General features: G+C 34.8%; 1 protein-coding gene across 2 annotated transcripts in view; it reads left to right on the top strand.

The window, feature by feature from the left end:
- Positions 1 to 19,559, top strand: part of LOC117997033 (E3 SUMO-protein ligase RanBP2-like) — a 33,886-nt gene extending 14,327 nt beyond the window's left edge. The window contains exons 5-12 of one of the 2 annotated variants that reach the window (XM_069498226.1): positions 17 to 1,458; positions 2,840 to 3,042; positions 5,145 to 5,285; positions 6,776 to 6,970; positions 14,734 to 15,069; positions 15,661 to 15,849; positions 16,492 to 16,614; positions 17,472 to 19,559. In XM_069498226.1, coding sequence (XP_069354327.1) covers positions 17 to 1,458; positions 2,840 to 3,042; positions 5,145 to 5,285; positions 6,776 to 6,970; positions 14,734 to 15,069; positions 15,661 to 15,849; positions 16,492 to 16,614; positions 17,472 to 17,516 — 2,674 coding nt within the window. In that variant the 3' untranslated portion in view covers positions 17,517 to 19,559. Of the gene's footprint in view, positions 1 to 16; positions 1,459 to 2,839; positions 3,043 to 5,144; positions 5,286 to 6,775; positions 6,971 to 14,733; positions 15,070 to 15,657; positions 15,850 to 16,491; positions 16,615 to 17,471 lie in introns of both variants that reach the window. The other variant, XM_034985201.2, reaches the window with a different exon arrangement.
- Positions 19,560 to 21,051: the final 1,492 nt, after the last annotated feature.

Raw genomic sequence — 21,051 nt, 5'->3', positions numbered from 1 at the left:
TGTTTTGTACTTCCAGAATCCTAATGCGACGCGAACAAATCCATAAAATATGCCTTAATCATGCTTTAGTGCCTGAAATTACGTATAAACTAAAGGATGATAAAACATGGCTTTTCTATGCCAATGATTTTAGTGAAGGGGAGGTAGTTCTTCAACACTTCTGTCTTAGATTCAAAAATAAAGAAATAGCAATGCAATTTAAAGATGCTATTGATAAAGCACTATCAGGCAAAAAAGATTATTCCGAAAGTACCAATCTCCATATCAAGAACACAAACTCTGAAGAAGTCGTTTTCATAAGTGAAATAAAAGCATCAAGTGAAGAAAAGCAAAAAGCTAAAGAACTTATGTTACCAGAACATTTCTATACATATAAAAATAAAGATCCTTGTCCAGGTTGCCGAGGTTGCGATGATGACGACAACAACAAATTAGAATCTGTTAAAGAACTAAAAGGTTCAAACATTATATTACCTGTGGGTTGTACTACCGCTACCCCTATCAGAAGTTCAGCATTAATATTCCAGAGCCCAACTGGTTCAGTTTATGGCACACCTAGTAACTTTGAACGGTCAATCAACACTACGATCTTCCGCACCCCATTGACTGATTTTAAATCCAATATTACACAGGTTTCTTCCTTAGTAACATCTACATATAGTTTTGCTGACGATGATTCAACAGATAAAGAAAATACTTTAACAGATAGTCCAAAAACAGTTGTCTCACAACCAGTTTCATTTCTTAGTGGCGGAGTACTACAAAATCAAGCAACTGCTACTAAAACTTCAATTTTGGCTGCTCCCAAATTAAGTACGCTACAGTCCGCGATGGAGAATACTACAGTAACCAAATCTGGGGTTGGAGCTGAATTAACACATCATTCAACTGATCAAAATAAAACTGTCTTTGGCGAACATAAATTTGATAGCACAGGACAATCAACTAACAAATCGATGTTTGGTTTCAACGCTCAAAGTAACAAGGAAGACTCTCAAACAACTTCTTTATTCTCTGATACAAATTTTTCTCAAGTTAATTTTTTCAGTAATAACTCTCAAGAAGGTTTATTTGGTCCTGCAGCTCTGAAAAATATGCAAGCAAAACCTCAGATATTCGAAACTAGAAAATTTTCTTTTGGAAATTTATCTGAACAAAATCAAGATAAACCCAAAACCATGTTTGGCGCAGCAACCACTGATGAGAAAAAAGCTTCAGATTCAGCCAGTAACGTGCAACAAAATCAAGACAATGTAAAAACGATTCCAGAGAAACCTATTGCAGTAACTGAAACGAATAGTGAAAAATCTGATAATATATCTAGTAAAGACAGCGAAATAAATAAATCTGTTGAGTCAGTGTTTTCTGACCCTGCAGCAAAAGACACCTTATTCAAAATTGATAATTCACTGACATTTGAAAATTTATCATCAAGTGGTCCCACATTTAGTACACAGAGTAAGTACAAATAAAAATTCTGGATACTTATAATGATTACAACATATCCTTATATTATGCACGCATTTTGTTTAAATGACTGAGCGAAGCGAGATCTCTTGAGAGTCAACTTGCTCTTTGCATTTATCTCTCCGTCTTTCTGTTTGTCGGTCTGTCTGTCTTCAGTCTTATAAATCCTGAAACCTATGACCCAAAGGCGAAAATAACATTTAAAAAAATTAAAACAAAACTGTATGACAAGGCTGTTCATGTAGCATCAATTACAGGCAATTTTTTTTTTGCCTGTAATTATATACCTCATAAGAGGTATCATTTAAAATAACTTTTAAAACAGAGCAAAAAATTATTTTTATGTTTACTCCATTTGACAGTTAAATGTCTTTAGACTTGCTATATCCCAGGCTCTATTTCAAAAACGGCTTTATATCAAATGCTGTAACTTGGTATAAAATCTGTATATATAAGACAAAAACCGGACAAGTGCGAGTCAGGCTCGCGCAATGAGGGTTCCGTACTACAGGCTTATTTTTTCGACATTTTGCAGGATAATTAAAAAACTATGATACATGAAAATAAATAAAAATCTGTTTCAGAATGCACACCTTTTATCCCACTTGATATTATCTTGCTTAGAAAATTGAAAATACTAATTATTAGTTCATGACCACAATTTTTTTTTGTGTAATGTAACCACAAATTCACGGTTTTCAGATTTTTGCCCGAATGTCAGCTATAAGGTCTACCTACCTGCCAAATTTTATGATTCTAGGTCAACACGGGAAGTACCCTGTAGGTTTCTTGACAGACAGACAGACAGTAAGGGTTATATATTCCTCCTATAAGGGTTCCGTTTTTCCTTTTTAGGTACGGAATCCTAAAAAGCTGACTGACTCACTGACTGACTGATCTATCAACGCACAGCTCAAACTACTGAACGGATCTACAGATAGCTATTATGATAGAGTAGACATTCCGCTAAGAAAGGATTTTTGGAAATTCATCCCCTAAGGGGATAAAATAGGGGTTTGAAATTTGTATAGTCTACACAGACAAAGACGCGGTAATAAGCTAGTTATTTATATTCCGTAATCAACAAATACTAATATCCGTTCTTTAATTATCAAATGGAAAGTTTTCCCTATGCCTATAGACACAAACTTACAGAAAGAAAGAAAGAAAAGAGAGGAAATGCATTTATTTGTTGTTGGTGTCACAGATAAAAACAAAGTACAAATGTAACATTTTCATCTGTGACACCACCCCAAAAGGGTGTACAGCTCAGCATAATGTCTTGCATCATAGGACACTTTAGTCTTAGTTCAGGGTGAACTATAGTTAGCATGGGTGTTAATTACCTTAGTAAAACATTACTTTTTTATAGAGAGACCAGATTTCAAATGGGAGGGTGCCGGGCAGCAACTATTCACCACTGCGTCTGCCAAAGAGTCTGGCAATAAATCGAAGAACGACAGCGGTGCGGCGGATGACTCCGCAGCGGGCGTCGAGGAGGAGTATGATCCGCATTATGACCCCATTGTGCCTATGCCTGACAAGATCACCGTGACTACTGGCGAAGAAGATGAGGTAATCATTTAAACAAGATAAAGTTCAAAACTAAAACCTGACGACTAGTTTATATTTTCGATTATATAAATCAATATATTTTTGGAATTTGATACTATCCAACTCCATCCATTTATCTCATGGCTATTGTTATTCATGTCCTATTTTTAACCGACTTCAAAAAAAGGAGGAGGTTCTCAATTCGTCGGAATCTTTTTTTTTTTTTTTTTTTTTTTTTTTTTTTTTTTTTTTTTTTTATGTATGTTCCCCGATTACTCAAAAACGCCTGGACCGATTTTGAAAATTCTTTTTTTGTTTGAAAGGGTATACTTCAAAGTTGGTCCCATTTCAATTTGGTGAAGATCTGATGAACATCTTCGAAGATAGATACTGGAACTCCTCAACGGATAAGAGTAAATTGCTCGCGATCAGTGTAATAGCTTAGTAAACAGTAGATTTTTAACCAGTCATAGCATAATTCCATGGGGCCACTAAAAATTGTGAAATAAAAAATTTTTACAAAAAAAATAAAAACCGACTTCGTTACATAAACACTAAAAATTGAAAAATAATTTAATTTATTACCGAATATATTATGTATACAAGAGTTAATATAGTTCCATAATAATATTTTTTGGGGTCGGTGCCAATGAGGTGCCATTGTGGAGTCCCATAAAAATATGAAGTCTAGACGATTCGCGCAGCTAAAGCTAATTGGCACCGGCACCAAAAAGTATTATTATGGAACTATATTAACTCTTGTATACATAATATATTCGGTAATAAATTAAATTATTTTTCAATTTTTAGTGTTTATGTAACGAAGTCGGTTTTTATTTTTTTTGTAATTGTTTCTCGCATCCATTACATTGAATTTATGATGATGTCATAATAATGAATGAGTAGTTTGGGGATAGTAAGGGCATGTACCTAACTAGATCCATTCATCTCAAATTTATTTATTTTCCTGTCGTATTTTTGTTTGTCATACCCGCCATACTGGATTTGTTAAAATGTCTCAATTATATTTTAGGACACTTGGGATGCCAATTGTTAAGACATAGTTAACGACTTTTTTATTATTATAACTAAGTAGATTTCAATGCGGTTATTGCCATAGTTTGGAATGTTTGTATTTTTAATTTATTTTATTTATTTTAACGGTTTAAAAAGCCGGCCAAGTGCGAGTCAGACTCGCGCACCGAGGGTTGAGTACTCGGTTTTTTTTTTAATATTTTGCACGATAAATCAAAAACCATTATGTTCAAAAATAAATAAAAATCTGTTTAAGAATGTAGATACAGGTAAAGGTAAAGAAATGTACAGTTTCAAATGATACCCCACTTGGTATAGTTATCTTACTTTGAAAATTTAAAATACATTTTAATTTTTTTTTGTGATGTAACCTCAAATTCACGGTTTTCGGATTTATTCCTTTACTTGTGCTATAAGACCTACCTACCTACCCATGATTCTAGGTCAACGGGAAGTATCCTATAAGTTTTCTTGACACGACGCACAGACGGATAGATAGACAGACAACGAAGTGATCCTATAAGGGTTCCTTTTTTTCTTTTGAGGTACGGAATCCTAAAAAGCCATATTAGAGCACAGTCGCATTTAAGAGTAAATGTAAACACGTATTTATTATTACTTTGTAACTACAATTTTCGTACATGAAAAATAAAAATAAATAAATAAAATAAACGTAAAGATATAATAAATATAAAAATAAAGTAGAAAAACTAGTTACTGTGTTACAAAACACAACGTTTAGTTTAGTGGATAAAGTTACTAGCCTGGAACAGAAGATTGATGAGCAAAATCTTCTCATCAAAAAGCAAGGTGACACAATTCGCGAGCTGTTCTTACCGCCAATATTACTAATTTATCTTCGTCAGCGATAACGCAACCACAACCGGTAAGATCCGCATGTCTTCGTGCAATTGCAGAAGTTATCTCTCATTGGTTTCACCGCTAAACTTGAAACGTTTTTTCAAAATTATTTTATAACAGACAGCAATAAAAAGAATAATTTCAAAATACAATCGAACATTTTTACTTTTAAGCTTCAGTTGGACTTACATACTTTTTATGAAATTAAAAACTGTAATAAATTGCAGCAAAAACTGTTCGGCGAACGCTGCAAGTTGTTCCGTTTCGATGAGAAGTCCCGCGACTGGAAAGAGCGTGGAGTCGGGGAAATGAAAATATTGTATCATCCGGAGCGTAACAGCTACCGATTTCTTCTCCGGAGAGAACAGGTAATCCATACAATATAATTATTACAACAATTTTACCAACATTTAAACCATGAAAAATTTGCACAATAAAATATCTCCTTAAATCTAGTACACAGAAAAAGTAAACACTATAAATGTTAAAACCTGATGACTTTTGCATCCATACTAGGAAAGCCTGTGTTACAGACAGCGTAGCCTTCCTTTGTATCCATATTACTTAAATAAACTCAACATATTTAGATATTAGGTGTTTGCTTTAGAATAACATTAATACAATTGAGCTACAATTGAAGAGCTGGTGGCGAACAAAGAGGAGCAAAAAACTGAATGAAAGCTGTTGAAACTTTACTGTAATTGTACCATTTTGGTCGAATTCACGAATTTGGACGCAAGTTTAGCACAATTTTAGGCAGTTAATTGAAAATGAGTTCAGATTTGTATTCACGGATCGAATTAACGAACTTTCGACTCAAGTTTAGCACAGTTTTGAGTTGAAATGAATACAAACTTGTATTCACTGATCAAAATTACGAAATGGACTTAAGTTTAGCACAGTTTTAGGCTGTTTTGCTTGGAAATGGTTTCAGATTTGTATTCAGTGGTTTAAATAAAACACATTTAAAATAAAACATTTTAATTAGAGGCGTATCTAATTACACTGTTTTGTTCGTCAGCTGCTCAATGTTTGTGCGTTCGTTCGTTGTTCCCTCGCGTTGTTAGTCGGATTGAGTTGAAACTGTGCAGCTGTTGAGATTTGCGGAAGGGTTTCTGACATACGTACCATTACGTTGTAAAATAGATAGCGTGTGAGTTGTATTGCATTACACGCCAGGCGTTAGCTAGTTACGAATAATATAAGGCCGAGCTTACATGACCATGAAACCCGAGAAGCTGAACTTCGACAGCACTCGCGTAACTTATCTCTTGTGAGAGAGAGAGAGGAGATAAGTTTACGCGAAAGAAAAAGGCGTTTAATACATTTAAGCCGCAGCTATGCGAGCTAAATTGCGTTTTATTGCGTCGTAACAAAATTCTCTATTTATTTAAAATGTTTTTGTGTTAAAGTGTTCCTCCTGTATCATATTATTAAGTATTCATGATGGGCTTAGGTTCAGAGCAAAACCATCAAGAAAGCTAGCTACACAATTACACAGCTACATGAGCAGTCCGTAGGATGGTAGCTCCGATATAAGGGCCCCATTTCAAACCCAATCAAAGCTTTTGTGATATCAAGGCTGACCGCTACGACCTCTCCCTTTCTGTCAATGGCTTCCGCTTGGTATGTCGATCAGTGATCAGCAGACAGCAGGTGGGTGTTAATAATTTGCTCCATAATATTGGACATTAGGGAGTTAATTGCGATATGCCTGTAATTTCAGGGGTACGAACGTACATTGTGAGCACAATTCAGAAATACCGTCCGGCTCACTAGCTTTATTGCTGTCGAGAGAGAGAAGTGCCTTACGCACAGCGATTTTATGATATATGTATTTAAAAATATGTAATTTTAGGTTCACAAAGCGGTGTTGAACATGCTCTTGTTTATGGATATAAATTTGTTGCCGCTGAAAAATTCACTCCGCGCTTGGACTTGGGCGGGCCACAACTACGCCGAGGGCGAAGGCGAGCAGGAGACCTTGGCTGTGAGGTTCAAGACGCCCGAAATAGCTACAGCTTTCCACGACAAGGTCATGGAGTGTGTTAGGGTATGTACTCCAATTTAATTCCCAGATATTGGTATTTATCTCTCATAGGTTTCTCAAAGGGTTTTTCAAAATTATTTTTATAACAGACATACAGTGCAAACAGTTGAATTCAAATCCGATCCTTTTACAACATAATTCCTCGGAATTTATTAGACTGTACAGTGTGACCTAACCATATAAGTAATATCTATATAATAGCCCATAAGTACACATACATATTGTATCTGAATGCATTCATTTAATAAATCAGTCCAAAACCAACGCTCGGGTCGTACGCTCATTTCCAACACCTTGTCCCAACCTTAGATGGCGATCCTGCCAGTCGGTGTGCGCGTGCCTTTACCATGCGCGTGCACCGGCTGGGCACCGAAATTTGAGAAAATTAAAAATTAAAAATTAGAAAATGGAGAATTCAAAAATTGAATGTTTTTTAAAAATGGTCCACTGTATGAGAATGAGAACTATGGAATAAATAATATAAATAATACCAGGCTATGGAAAAAATATGGACATGACATAAAAGGAAGGATGAAGAAATTCGTCATAATACGTCACTTAAATAAAATTTTATAAAATTCCTGAAGAAAAGCGAAGTTTCCAGGCGGCGAAAAATGGACAGTGCGGCGCACAGTGAATCGTCTAGAACAAGCTAGCTGGACAAAAACATTTTTTTGTGGATTCTAATTATTATAGCTATGAAAAATGATATTTTGTTGTGATACTGCATAAATTATAAATAAATAATTATTTAAAGGTTACAGAATTTTTTAAAATAAAAAATCAAATTTGGTGTAAAAAATAATATGATTAAAATCAGTAATATAATAACAAGTTAAAGAAGAAAATAAAACACAACATAAAATACCAGTTAAAATCACTTAAACTACCTTAAAATAAACAAAACCTAAAAGTATACAATAATATAATTAATTAATCAGAGCACTCATCATCACTTTCACAATCAGACGAATCAGATATCACGTAATCTTCTCCATCACACGGTTGAATATTACGTGATTGATGTGTTGGTATTGAAGGAGGGACAATCAAATTTAGTACTTCTACTGGTAATTTCTCAGTCTTCTTTCTTGGCACTTCTCTGAGTGAGTTTATTACAGGATCGGATGTTATCAAGAGCATATACAACAAGTCTGCACTTCAATCAAACGTTCAACAGTTTTATTCAAAATAGCTTGAAGCTTAATATCAGCGCGCGTTTCGGTCACGGAAATGTCTTCCTGCGAAGGATAGAACGATTTTTTGGCTTTACAGAGACTATGATAAGATGGAAACACTTCATGTCCCGCCTTTAATGACCACTTTCGCGTCTTTTTATAAGCGTGACTGGTACACGTAGAATCTATATAATAAATAACACTACAAACATCACCACCAGATTTCCTTTTTTCTGGAGATTCCGAACTTCTTATCAAAGAAGCTACGTTTCTGTGACCCGACAAACGATGTGCCACTTCCGCAGCTGTAGTTAACTCACAAGCACTGCACGATTGCACTAAATCTTCAACCCTGCGTTTTTTGGTTTTGAAAGATGTTTCTTCAAAATTCTTTATAGGTCTCCCTTAGGCCGACTTCCTTCAGATGATGTGGAAGGACAAGCCTGATGTATGCTAACTTTAAATTGTATGTCTGTCCCCTCGAGCCAACTTTTATTTTTCTGAAGAAAACGATCCTCCACCATTTTCGATGCAGCCCACTTTTCAGCTAATTTTGACGAAACACTTGCTATTTGTGACTGAATACTCCTCCGTGAGTCAGGAGTCATATCAGTTATAGAAAATTTTTCAGTAATAAAACTCATTAGACGAGCATTTCTCTCTTCTTTGGCATGTTTCCGTCACTCTTCGAAAAATTCTATTTTCGAAATGGAATGCACGTGTTCTGAAAAAAAATTATTACGATGAATTGGAATCGTTGTAGTATTAAAATTATATATCATATTGAAGCTTAGAGTAGTAGCTATATTATATAAAAAAATTAGACTGGATACATGTGGATACAAAAAGTTACATTCCTTGGAAATAAAGATATTTAAAAAAGACGTCATTTTTTTGAGTGTTTTGTTCAAAAAATTTTAGACTACACATTATCTGTTATTAGAATCAATTTGAAGTAAAATAAGAAAGTACTTACCCTCTAAAGTAAAATCCATCATAGCAGAAACTATAATATTCAGCACAAATTTTAATAGGTGTTCTCGAAAGCACTGCACAATTGCAACTAAATTGTTTACGTAAATGTAATTACCTTATCACCTGACTTCAAATGTGTATAACTTATCGTAATGGAATGTTTGGCGTAATTATTACCTGGATTAATGATCCCTGGTTAATCATTAGTGACAAATGACCATCAATTAAGTGATTCTTTGAATTGACTTTTGTCCACCTAGCTTGTTCTAGGCGATTCACTGTGCGGCGTCGTGATTATAAATATGGCATCATGGAAGATATTAAAAGTGTAAAGTGTATTGCGAAGTTTTCTCGTAGTTTAATAGTGTTTTTATGTGAAGATAAATTTTAAACTAATACCTGAGTGAACATTTAAATTAGAGACTAGTGAAACTAAGGGTTTTTAGACATAATACCAATAATTTGTGATTTTTAACGGTGTCCAGACATAAGTTTAGTTAATTTAAATATGGCAAAATTCGAGTTAAAGGTAGCATTACAATTACTGCCAGTCATCGATGACTCTGAAAAGTCTGTGAAGCAATTAATTGACAATATTATATACTATGATTCTTTGCTTGCGCATCCCGATTGTAAAAATAATCTTATTCAATTCATATTAAAAAGTAGACTGTCACAAAATGCTAAATTACAATTACAGTCAAACTACACAGCCATCGATGATTTGGTTAGCGATATGCGGCGTGTGTTACTGCCACAAAAATCGCCTATAGCTATTCAAAATAAGATACAACAGCTAAGACAAAATAATAAATCTATAGAAGATTACGCGAAAGAAATGTCTGAACTTTTTGTTGACCTGACAATATCGCAGGCAAAAGGTGATTTAAATACATATGCGGTACTTAAGCCGTTGAATGAAAAATTCGTCACAAAAAAATTTGCCGACGGGTTACGAAATAGAACACTTAGCACAGTAATTACAGCCCGGAACTACGACTCGCTAAAGGATGCGATTCAGGGTGCCCTTGATGAAGAAATCTCGAACCCTTCCCCTTTAACAGGTGATTTATTAACCATGAAGCATCGACCATACTATCGGTCTAGGAATTTTAATAATCACACAGGTAGATGGAATACAGGTAAGTATACAGGTTCAAGGCCATTATATTATGTACCAGGCAGAGGACGAGCATCAGTGCATCAGGCTCCAGCACACTATTATTCTTCTTCGAGAGGAAAACAGAACGGCGCTCGTGGGATAACACGAGGTCGCGGAGGTAAGTTTAGTAATAATACCTATTATGGAAATCGAGAGAGTAGAATTAATCGAGCTGTAAATGTTTTGACCCAATCGGAACCTCAAACATCTTCCGAAAACCAAAATCAGTTTTTCGTGACTAAAAATATTATATTAACCTTAAACAATAATATAAAGTACGTAGAATTATATTTGAACAATAGAAGATGTTACTGGTTATTAGATACGGGAGCCAGCATATCAGCGGTTAATAATAAAACAATAACATGTAATAATACACCTCTGTGCGAAAGCCGTATTCTAATCAACGGCGTGGGAGGTCAGATTCAAGCGAAAGGCTCTGTTTATTTGACACTATCTGATCCAAGCGGTATACAATTACCGCATGAGTTCTATGTATTCGATTCTTTACCGTGTACGGCTAATGGAATTTTAGGTTTAGATTTTCTTTCTTTATACGGAGCTCATATTGATTTAGAAAAATGCATTCTAACATTGAACTATAATGGAATAAAACATGTATTACCGTTGTTAAATAATATTAAAGTTGAGAAACCCGACTTTTTGACTATACCTGCTAGGTCTGAATCTACTCACTACATTAGTACTAGTATGACTGAAGAATGCGTAGTCTGCGCATCCGAATTAAAAGACGGAATTTTTATAGCGAACATGCTAGTAACACCTAAGGACGGGAATATACCAATACGAGTTTTGAATACTACCGAAACCGATTTTTATTTAAAGGATATAAAGCCTATTGTACACAAGGCCAGTGATTATGATATTTGTTTGTTTGAAAATCCCTGTAGAGACTCAGATAGAGTGAAACATTTATTCAAATTATTAAATTTAAATCACTTAAATTTGGAAGAACAAGCTAGCATTGAAAATATATGTGCAAAATATAACGACATATTTTACCTTGAAGGTGACCAATTTACCACTACTAAGCTTTATAAGCACTCTATTTCTTTAAAACCCAATACGACACCGGTGTATTCCAAGCCTTATAGACTTCCGCATTCGCAAAAGAATGAAATGGATAAACAAATCGATAAGATGCTTAAACAAGGCATAATAGAACCATGTAACAGTGAATGGTCTAGTCCTGTTCTATTAGTTCCGAAAAAATCTTACTCTAATACGGAGAAAAAATGGAGATTAGTTATTGACTATAGAAAATTAAATAATTGTATTATTGATGACAAATATCCCCTACCGAATATAACAGACATATTAGACTCATTATCAGGATGTATATACTTTACCCACTTAGATTTGAATCAAGGTTTTTATAATGTTGAGCTGGATCCACCTAGTAGAAAATACACAGCTTTTAGTTCAGGCCAATATCAAATGACCAGAATGCCTATGGGCCTTAAAACAAGCCCAAGTTCGTTTTCACGAATGATGAATATGGCAATGGCCGGTTTGTCGTATGAAAAATGTCTCTGTTACCTTGATGATTTAATTATTTTTGGACGAAATTTGTCAAATCACAACAAAAATTTAATTGAAGTGTTTGAAAGAATACGTAACGTTAACTTAAAATTAAATCCAGCAAAATGTGATTTTCTCAAAAAGGAATTATTTTATTTGGGACACGTAGTGTCAGGCGATGGCATTGTACCCGACCCTCAAAAAATTAATGTCATAAAAAACTACCCCATCCCAAAAAATGCTGACGAGGTGAGAAGATTCGTCGCATTAGCTAGCTATTATAGAAAGTTTATACCTAATTTTGCCGAAAAGGCTTACAACTTAAATCTTTTATGCAGAAAAAAGGTTCAATTTATATGGGATAGTAATTGCCAAAAATCTTTCGACATTTTAAAGGAATGTATGATAACACCACCAGTTCTACAGTACCCTAATTTTTCGAAAAGCAATCAGTTCATTGTTCACACAGACGCATCAGGTTACGCGATAGGTGCAATTTTATCAAACTCGGATGGACGTCCAGTTGCTTACGCAAGTAGAAGTCTTAACAAAGCTGAACAGAATTACCCGACTATTGAAAAAGAGCTTTTAGCTGTGGTCTGGGCAGTAAAATATTTTAGACCGTACTTGTACGGTCGTACTTTTAAAATTCTTACCGACCACAAACCTTTAATTTATTTATTTAGCATGAAGGACCCTTCGAGTAGGTTGCTTAAATTTAGATTGACTTTGGAAGAGTATGATTATTTGATAGAGTATGTGAAAGGTAAAGACAATGTGGCTGCAGACGCATTATCTCGAGTGATTATGAGTTCTAAAGATTTGAAAGAGATGAGTGATAGTGTATGTGTGATGACGCGTGCACAAAGAAAACGGTTAGATACAAGTGCTTCTTCGGATGATATGATCTCTACCGACGACAGGTCTGATCAGCCAATAGTCGTAGACACTCATATTAAACCAAAGAATGCAGTTGAATTAAGGTTCATAGACGGGAAAATTTTAAAGAAAATACGTCAAGAAAATAAAATTAACTTCGAAAATAATATTTTTTCATATGATAGTAGTCAAATGACGATATATATAAACCCTGCTTCTCAATCGCAATTGACGCGAGCCGCATTTGTGAGAGAGCTAGGTGAATTTTGTGAACGAATAAATATAAAAGAAGTATATTTTATAAAAAATAATAACAATAATATATTTGTTAAGAAGTTAGTAGAGGAGATAAAAAATACATCTGAATGGAAAGGACCTCGTTTATGTATTTTAGAGGACGTTAATAGAGTAGATAATATAGATGACAGAAAAGTTATATTAAACGACTTTCATCTTTTGCCCACTAGTGGCCACGCGGGCATCAGACGAATGTTAAATAACATAAAGAAATATTATTTCTGGCCAGGACTGGAAAAAGACATAATTAATTTTGTGAAAAAATGTCCTAAGTGCCAAAAACAAAAATATACCACTACGGTGAAAGAACCTATGGTAATTACTTCAACAGCTCATTCAGCTTTTGAAAAAATATTTTTAGATATAGTTGGACCCTTAGATAGAGATTATAATAATTATACGTATATTCTAACGCTACAATGCGAATTAACAAAATACGTATGCGCATTTCCACTCATTACAAAAACAGCCACAGAAGTAGCGCGTGTGTTTGTAAATAATTTTATCCTTGTTCATGGAACACCAGCGATTGTGGGAACAGATCGAGGATCTGAATTTTTATCGGAAACGTTTAAAGAAGTTTGTAAATTACTCAGTATTTCTCAATTAAATTCAACGGCATACCACCATGAAAGTATAGGTGCTTTAGAGAACTCGCATAAGAGCTTAGGAAGTTTTCTAAGAATACAGACAGAAGGTAGACCAGATTTGTGGAGTACATGGCTTCCTTTTTGGTGTTTTGCATATAACACAACTGTAAATTCATCAACAAAATTTACACCTTTTGAATTAGTGTATGGGAAAAAATGTATCCTACCAAGCAATCTTTCAACGAAGATAGAACCTCTATATAATCATGATAACTATCCTCAAGAGTTGAGATATCGCTTGCAAGTTTCCCAAACAGAAGCGCGTAATAATTTAATAAATAGTAAATTTAGACAAAAAACTAGATACGATAAATATGTTAATCCTATAAAATATAAGCCTAACGATTTAATTTTAATTAAAAATGAAACAGGCAATAAACTGTCAGATTTATATTTAGGACCATATAAGGTAATTGAAGACTTGTCACCTAATGTAAAAATAGAATATACTAATGGAAAAATAGATATTATTCATAAGAACAGAACAAAACTATAATGAATAAGAAAAAAATGAGAATATTGTAATTAGATGTAAGAAGTATATTGTTCTACTACGATTTCATTATTTGTACTTTTTATAATTTGTATTGTACCTACTTTGTGTTTAGCTATTAAGAAAAAATTATGTAATAAAAATTATTAATAATTTTTTTACCACCCCATGGGAGGTGTACAGTGTGACCTAACCATATAAGTAATATCTATATAATAGCCCATAAGTACACATACATATTGTATCTGAATGCATTCATTTAATAAATCAGTCCAAAACCAACGCTCGGGTCGTACGCTCATTTCCAACACCTTGTCCCAACCTTAGAAGACGACTAAATGCAAAATTATAACTTTGTCTTGCAATTGTTCCTGTAACTAAATATACCTTATCGGGCGTAGTACTGGAAAGGGTTACACAGATTCGAGATCTTGGTATGACTATCGATGTAAACTGGACTGGATACTAAAAAGAAAAAAAATTGCTTTGATATAGAAGTTTTCGTTAATATATTCCATAGAACAAATACTAGTCAAAAATTGAGTTGTACCTACAAATTACTTATTTATAGTAATAAACAATTTATGCAGAAATTACAAGCATCGGCTGCAGAGGCGATAAGAAAAGAGAAAGAAGTACAAGAGGTAAAAATTGAGGGCGCTACTCCTCTGCGACTACCAAAGCATTTGGAGGAAAGTGCGCGTGCGGACTATAAGGCCCGGTCCACACTAACTACTGAACCACCCAAACCAGATGCAGGAACATCCTTTGAGGAAAAGCAAGAAAATGGCGACGTGCCTGATGAAGCCGGAGACGCGAAGCAAGTTCACTTTGATGAGCCCGAGGAAGATCATGGGAATTATGATGACGAGGATTATGAGCATGATTATGAAAACCCAGAAGATTATGAAGACTACTATGAAGGGGTAAGTGTTTTTGTGCCTACTCTGCCACTCTGCCTCAAAAACTAATTGTGAAATTTTATTACAAAAGTCGAGTTGAGAGAGCCGTGGCAGCTAGTGCTTAAAGTGTCCGCTTCCTGTTCGGCAGGTTGAAGGTTCGATCGCGGGCACACACCTATAACTTTTTGAGTTATGTGCGTTTTAAGCAATTAAATATCACTTCCTTTAACGGCGAAGAAAAACATCGTGAGGTAACCTGTATGCCTGAGAGTTCTGCATAATGTTCTCAGAAATGTGTGAAGTCTGCCAATCTGTTAGGCCAGCGTGGCAGATTATGGCCTAAACCCTTTTTATATTGAGAGGATCCTGGAGGAGGAAAGCTGTGTTCAGTAGTGAGCCGGCGATGCGTTGATGATGTACAGTGGGTGCCTTGCCCTATAATTATAGTATCAAGCTTATACATGACATACATATAGTACATACATGTATCTAACGATACCTGAAAACTGATAAATCAGTCCAATACCAATTGTCGGGTCGTTCGCTTATTTACATCAACAAGTCTAATGATGGCGATAGTGATGATTATAAAAGTAGACTGTATTGTGACAGGAGGAAGAGTCGTCCGCGTTCTACCCGTGCAAGGCCGTGGTGCGACAGGGCTTCGCGCACCTCACGTACGAGCAGACGCACGTGCAGGTGTGCTTCGACCACGACACCTGCTCGCCCAAGATCCTCGTCACCGACTTCAACACGGGCGAGATACTCGCCGACATGCTCATACACACTGACACTGAGTTCCAGGTGCGTTGTTTTTGTTTTTAGGGTTCCGTATTTCCAGAGAAAATAAGGAGCCCTTATGGGATCGCTTCATTGTTTGTCTGACGTGTCTGTCAAGCCCCTTATGGGAATCGAACCCTATTCTTCCCTATACTTCCCGTCCTGTTACGACCTAGAATCATGAAATTTGGCAGGCAGCAATATCCTATAGCACAAGTAAAGGGATAGTTCCGAAAACCTGGAATTTAATTTAATTTAATTTAAAACAACTTTATTGTTACTAAAATTACAGAGAGTAAGAATACAGGATACACTTAAAAAACAAAGGAAATTTGGGGTTACATCACAAAAAACAAAAAAAAAAAAGTTATTCCTTGTACAAGATGGTGCGGAACCTTTCGTGTGCGTGTCCGACTCGCACTCGACCGGTTTTTATTTTATTAATATACTAGCTTATGCTCGCGACTTCGTCCGCGTGGACTACACAAATTTCAAAACCCTATTTCACCCCCTTAGGGGTTGAATTTTCATAATAGCAATCTGCATGCCAAATTTCAGCCCGATCCGTGCAGTAGTTTGAGCTGTGCGTTGATAGATCAGTCAGTCAGTCAGTCAGTCACCTTTTCCTTTTATATATTTAGATTATTATTTGTTTTATTTCAAAAGCTGTCTGGTGACAAGTGTTCCTGGGCGGGGGCGGACTACACGAGCAACGTGTCTGTGGACAAGGCAGTCACCATCACTTTCCCTGACACTGAAACGGCCTTAGAGTTCTATGATAGCTGTGAGGTAAGCTAAGAATTTCGTGATAATAGGGATGATGACTACTCGTCAAATCAGCGACTTTTTATCAAACGTCGAAACGCTTGCTTAGTATGGGAGCTTGTATTTAATACATATAGATGTAACATCATAAATATTTGACATACTTTTTTTGTTAAAACGATAATTCAAAATAGTTAGCAAACGTAAAACTAATAGCGGATGTGGATTTCACGACTTTGGAAAGGCTATTTCCTAAGAAATAATTTATTTTTGACATGGGCATCATCCCAAATATTTTATTATCACCCCTCCAATCTTGTCCACCTGGATTTAAGGTAGGTTTCCTTGGGGCGTATGAACGCAATGCACACATACACGCTGCGTACAAACGCGTAGGTCGTGTAGTTGTGTGCGGGTTGGTTGACGCGCACATATATACTGTACGCCATACTAACTATGTATGTATGTATGTAACATATGCAACAAAAACCCCTAATATTTTTTTTATGAAGGAACCGTGGTCTATTCAGACTAAAGTAGTGACTTTAGTCCGAGTAGACCCTGCATAGGTCCCTGCATAAAAAATATTATTGGTTTTTGTCCACTAAAAAAGGATATGGCGGGTTTGGAGTGCCAAGCTCACCATAGCCAGAGTGATATAGGTTCAATACCTGCTACCGCAATGTTTGATATTTATTAATATTTAACATCGAATTTAATTTCCTTCAAGTGTAGGTAAAAAAATTATTTTTAAAACCCTATAAATAGGCTTTCATGAAATAATTACCTTTGACTTCGAAAACTAGGCTTTTGTACCTACAATAAATTAATACATAACAACTAACTGACTAAAAAATCTAAGTTTCGTTTCGTCATTTCAGACCAGCAAAGCTGCGACTTACGCGTCGACAGATCCAGAATCGTAGACTTATTTATGATTAACGTAATATTATTTTAGTTGACAGACTTTTGTTTCTAATGTTTAGTATGTAATAATGATGTTTGGTATCATGTACATTGTACATGGTACATGTCTTGTAGACTTAGAATTTTCTTATTAGAAACGATGTTTAGTATCACCAAGTACCTAATACTTTGTATCAGCAAGACCAAATACGTTCAAAATTTCATTGGTGCACCATCAAAGGTTATTGATTTCTACCGGACGCTAAATTTATCTTTATTATGTTGTCTTGTGACAGTTTTCAAGTAAATAGCTTTATAAATAAAACAGGAGACGGAGATTAGGGTGCCTATCAACTAAAGCGGAGCGGAGCAATGTGTTTATTTGACCAATCGGATTTTGAGAGATGACTTGAAATTGTCACGTCATCTATCAATAATCTGATTGGCCTACTTAACACATTTCCACTCTGCTGCGTTTCACCTTTAGTCAGCTCCTGTGTCGGATTTTAGTACTGGGAAACTTACGCTGAAGGCTTGGAATTCGTAAAATAACACTCAATAATAGAAATATAATAATCCACATCGTCAGTCTGAAAGCAAACAATAAAAAAAGATATTGTGGTTAATTCCGTTAAACTAAAATGACAGGCCTAAATGTATTGCTATCCCATTTATAATGCTCAGTGCGCAACTTTGATCAAGAATTTCATTGTATGCAGTGTTTTATTAAAAATATACGAGTCAATTTTTCTGTATGATAAAAATGAAATGAAGTGTTTATATGACAGTCATACTGGTTAATTACATGTAAATCTTTAATGTTTATCAATTTGTATAAAAAAGGGCAGTTTTTTTAACGATAAATAGTTGATAAAGGCCTATGTTTGCCTCCTGACTAAACACTGCTTACATATTTCACATTTTCACTTCTTGCCAGACTAATAAGATTTATTCATTTTTGACTTTTAAATGTTACATTAAACTGCAATGTTTTGACACATTAGTCTGTCACATACTGACACGCAGTTTGTACAAGAGCGAAAAGCTAGAGCTCCGACCAGTGTAATAACTGATTCGAGCTGCGAAAGGGTAGCACAGATTTAGGCCTGTCAATTTAATTTAGAGATTGTGCCCTAAATAATTAGTCACATTCTAAAGTCCTAAAATCATGTTGATGAAATTATGTCTAATTATGTTTTATTAATGACTGTTTTTATTCTAATTCAAATCTATGTGGAAAATTGGATTAGAATTGATATTATGTGTTTCTAGTATATTTTTGTGTGGATACCCCAACATTGTAGTATGTGTCATAATTTTATACAATAATATGGAAATGATAATGATTACAATTTGGCTGACCAGAAACAAAAATCTACTTTATTACTACCCCTTTCATAATGCTTCCTGTGGAAAAGGATAGCACTAGATTTAGACCTGTCATAGTCAGATTATAACAGAATTAGCCACACTGTCTATTTATTTGGCTTTTGTGTGTGACCAAAATGCTGTATACCACTGAATTTATTTTAACCATTTAATTTGTAATGTTTCAGTGAATATTTTAGCGAACAGCAAGTGGATTGTATTGTAATTAGGACAGTAAAGAGATCTGATCAATATATTGTTTTTCCTTTAAAAGGAACGTTAGGGAGTGCTTTCGTAGTTTTTAATATACATAATATAAGTAAACGATTGATTTAATGAAATTGATCAGGTCTTTTTCTTTTACAACTTAGCTGTTTTATCATTGTCTAGTGATTCCTAAATAGGTAACTATACTTACTGTATTCATTAGTCGTTATTTAAAAAACGATAGTATTGAATTGTGATTTAAATATTTTGATAATAGGTATATAATGCAATTAAATTATGAAAACTAATGAACGCAGTAGTATTTTAAGTTATAACCAACTGGTGAAGAGAGTGTTTTGACCTAGTTGAACAATATTATGTGATTGTGAACGCTTACTCAAGTTTTAAGATCATCACTTCGCCGTTTAAATTTGACAATGTAAAAGTATCAGCTTATAACTGGAAATAAAATGTTGCATGTACCTACATATTTATCTTTCTTTTCATATTTAACCATTTCTCGTTGCGTAAACGCGTATTAGGCAGACAACTGCAATCGGGGTATTAAGGCGGAGGGACGACGCGCACACCTGCACGTCACTCGCGCTATCCCGCACCGGGTTAGCGCTGGACTGTGCGGGGCGTCCCCACCCCGATTGCCATTTCGACCAACTATGTGTTTCCAAGGTTATGGAGTTTGATGCAATAGATTCTGTTATAGTGCATGTAATTTGAGAACGCAATTGCCATATTTGCTGTATGTGTGAACTTTCATGTCAAAAGTATGGTTTTTCCAAAGAATTTGGAAGTATTCAAAGAATTTGCAAGTACTACTACGTAGTACACCTATGGGTTTAACTTATAAGTAAAACGTAGTGATTACTCTTTGTTATAAGGGTAAACCATCGACATAGGAATACATACATATTTTTTGGGGTAAACCGTAGTGACTAGTGTCATATGTCTGACCGTATTTTTTAAGGTATTTTTATACGGTAGTTGACCTTGGATTTGACACATAGAGCAAATAAACAAACGTAGTAACATAGATTAATTATTGGTCTCGATGCGTAGTAATTATTGTTAGCTTATTGAAGTTAGTTAAATGAATTGGACAATATTTGACTCATCCGATGTCACGCGATCTGTGGCGGGGAGCCATCTTGAATCGATTTGTATAAATACCAGTGTTTGAAGGTTTTTAAGGCAGTCTCGTTCCGACTCGAGACTCAACGACTATTAAATACTTTTGTGTTTAGGTCGATATTTTGATTAAGCGGTTACAATAGCAATTGTGCCCTAATCAAGTTAATATTGCTGTTAGGTTATTATAAAGATTAAATCTCTCGAAAAGCCTCTACGCGTTGTGATCTATATCCTCGTGCAAGCTTTATATGAGGGAACATTTTATTTAATAACTTATAAAATTAGTTAAATTTAACCTGCTTTTCTGACTATTGCTTTTAGTATATACTCTTTGCAAATATGGCGAGTGCGTTCTCAATGCATTATATTATGTAGTTAATCGAATCAAAAGAGCCTAAAATATGAGAATTTTGTATATAGAACCTTAAAAAAATAGACTATTTCAATAGGTGATTTCAAATGAGAGCATTTTGATACAAAGAGTACCTATATAATCACTACGCTTTTTGATATTTTGATTAATGTCTTGCATATGCAATAATTTCCTTCACAGAGAATATATTTCTCTGTGCAAGGAAATTCAATGAGAAAATTGGAAAATTGATTTTAAATTCTGTCTTTCAATTAATTAACCTTTACTTCAGATGAAATTATTGTTTTTGTAACAATAAACAATATCCTTAACAAATATTATGGCAATAAGTGTAATAGGTATGTATATTGAACTTGTGGGTTGCCGCACACTTAGGTACTGTTGACGATGGCCGTCACAAGTTGCAAACGAGATTTCTCATACATTTTGTATGGTATCGGCGCAAACTACGCGTTTAAGTG

The sequence above is a fragment of the Maniola hyperantus genome, chromosome 4 (assembly GCF_902806685.2).
Source record: "Maniola hyperantus chromosome 4, iAphHyp1.2, whole genome shotgun sequence".
Taxonomy (NCBI): domain Eukaryota; kingdom Metazoa; phylum Arthropoda; class Insecta; order Lepidoptera; family Nymphalidae; genus Maniola; species Maniola hyperantus.
This window is presented reverse-complemented; position numbering and strand designations above follow the sequence as displayed.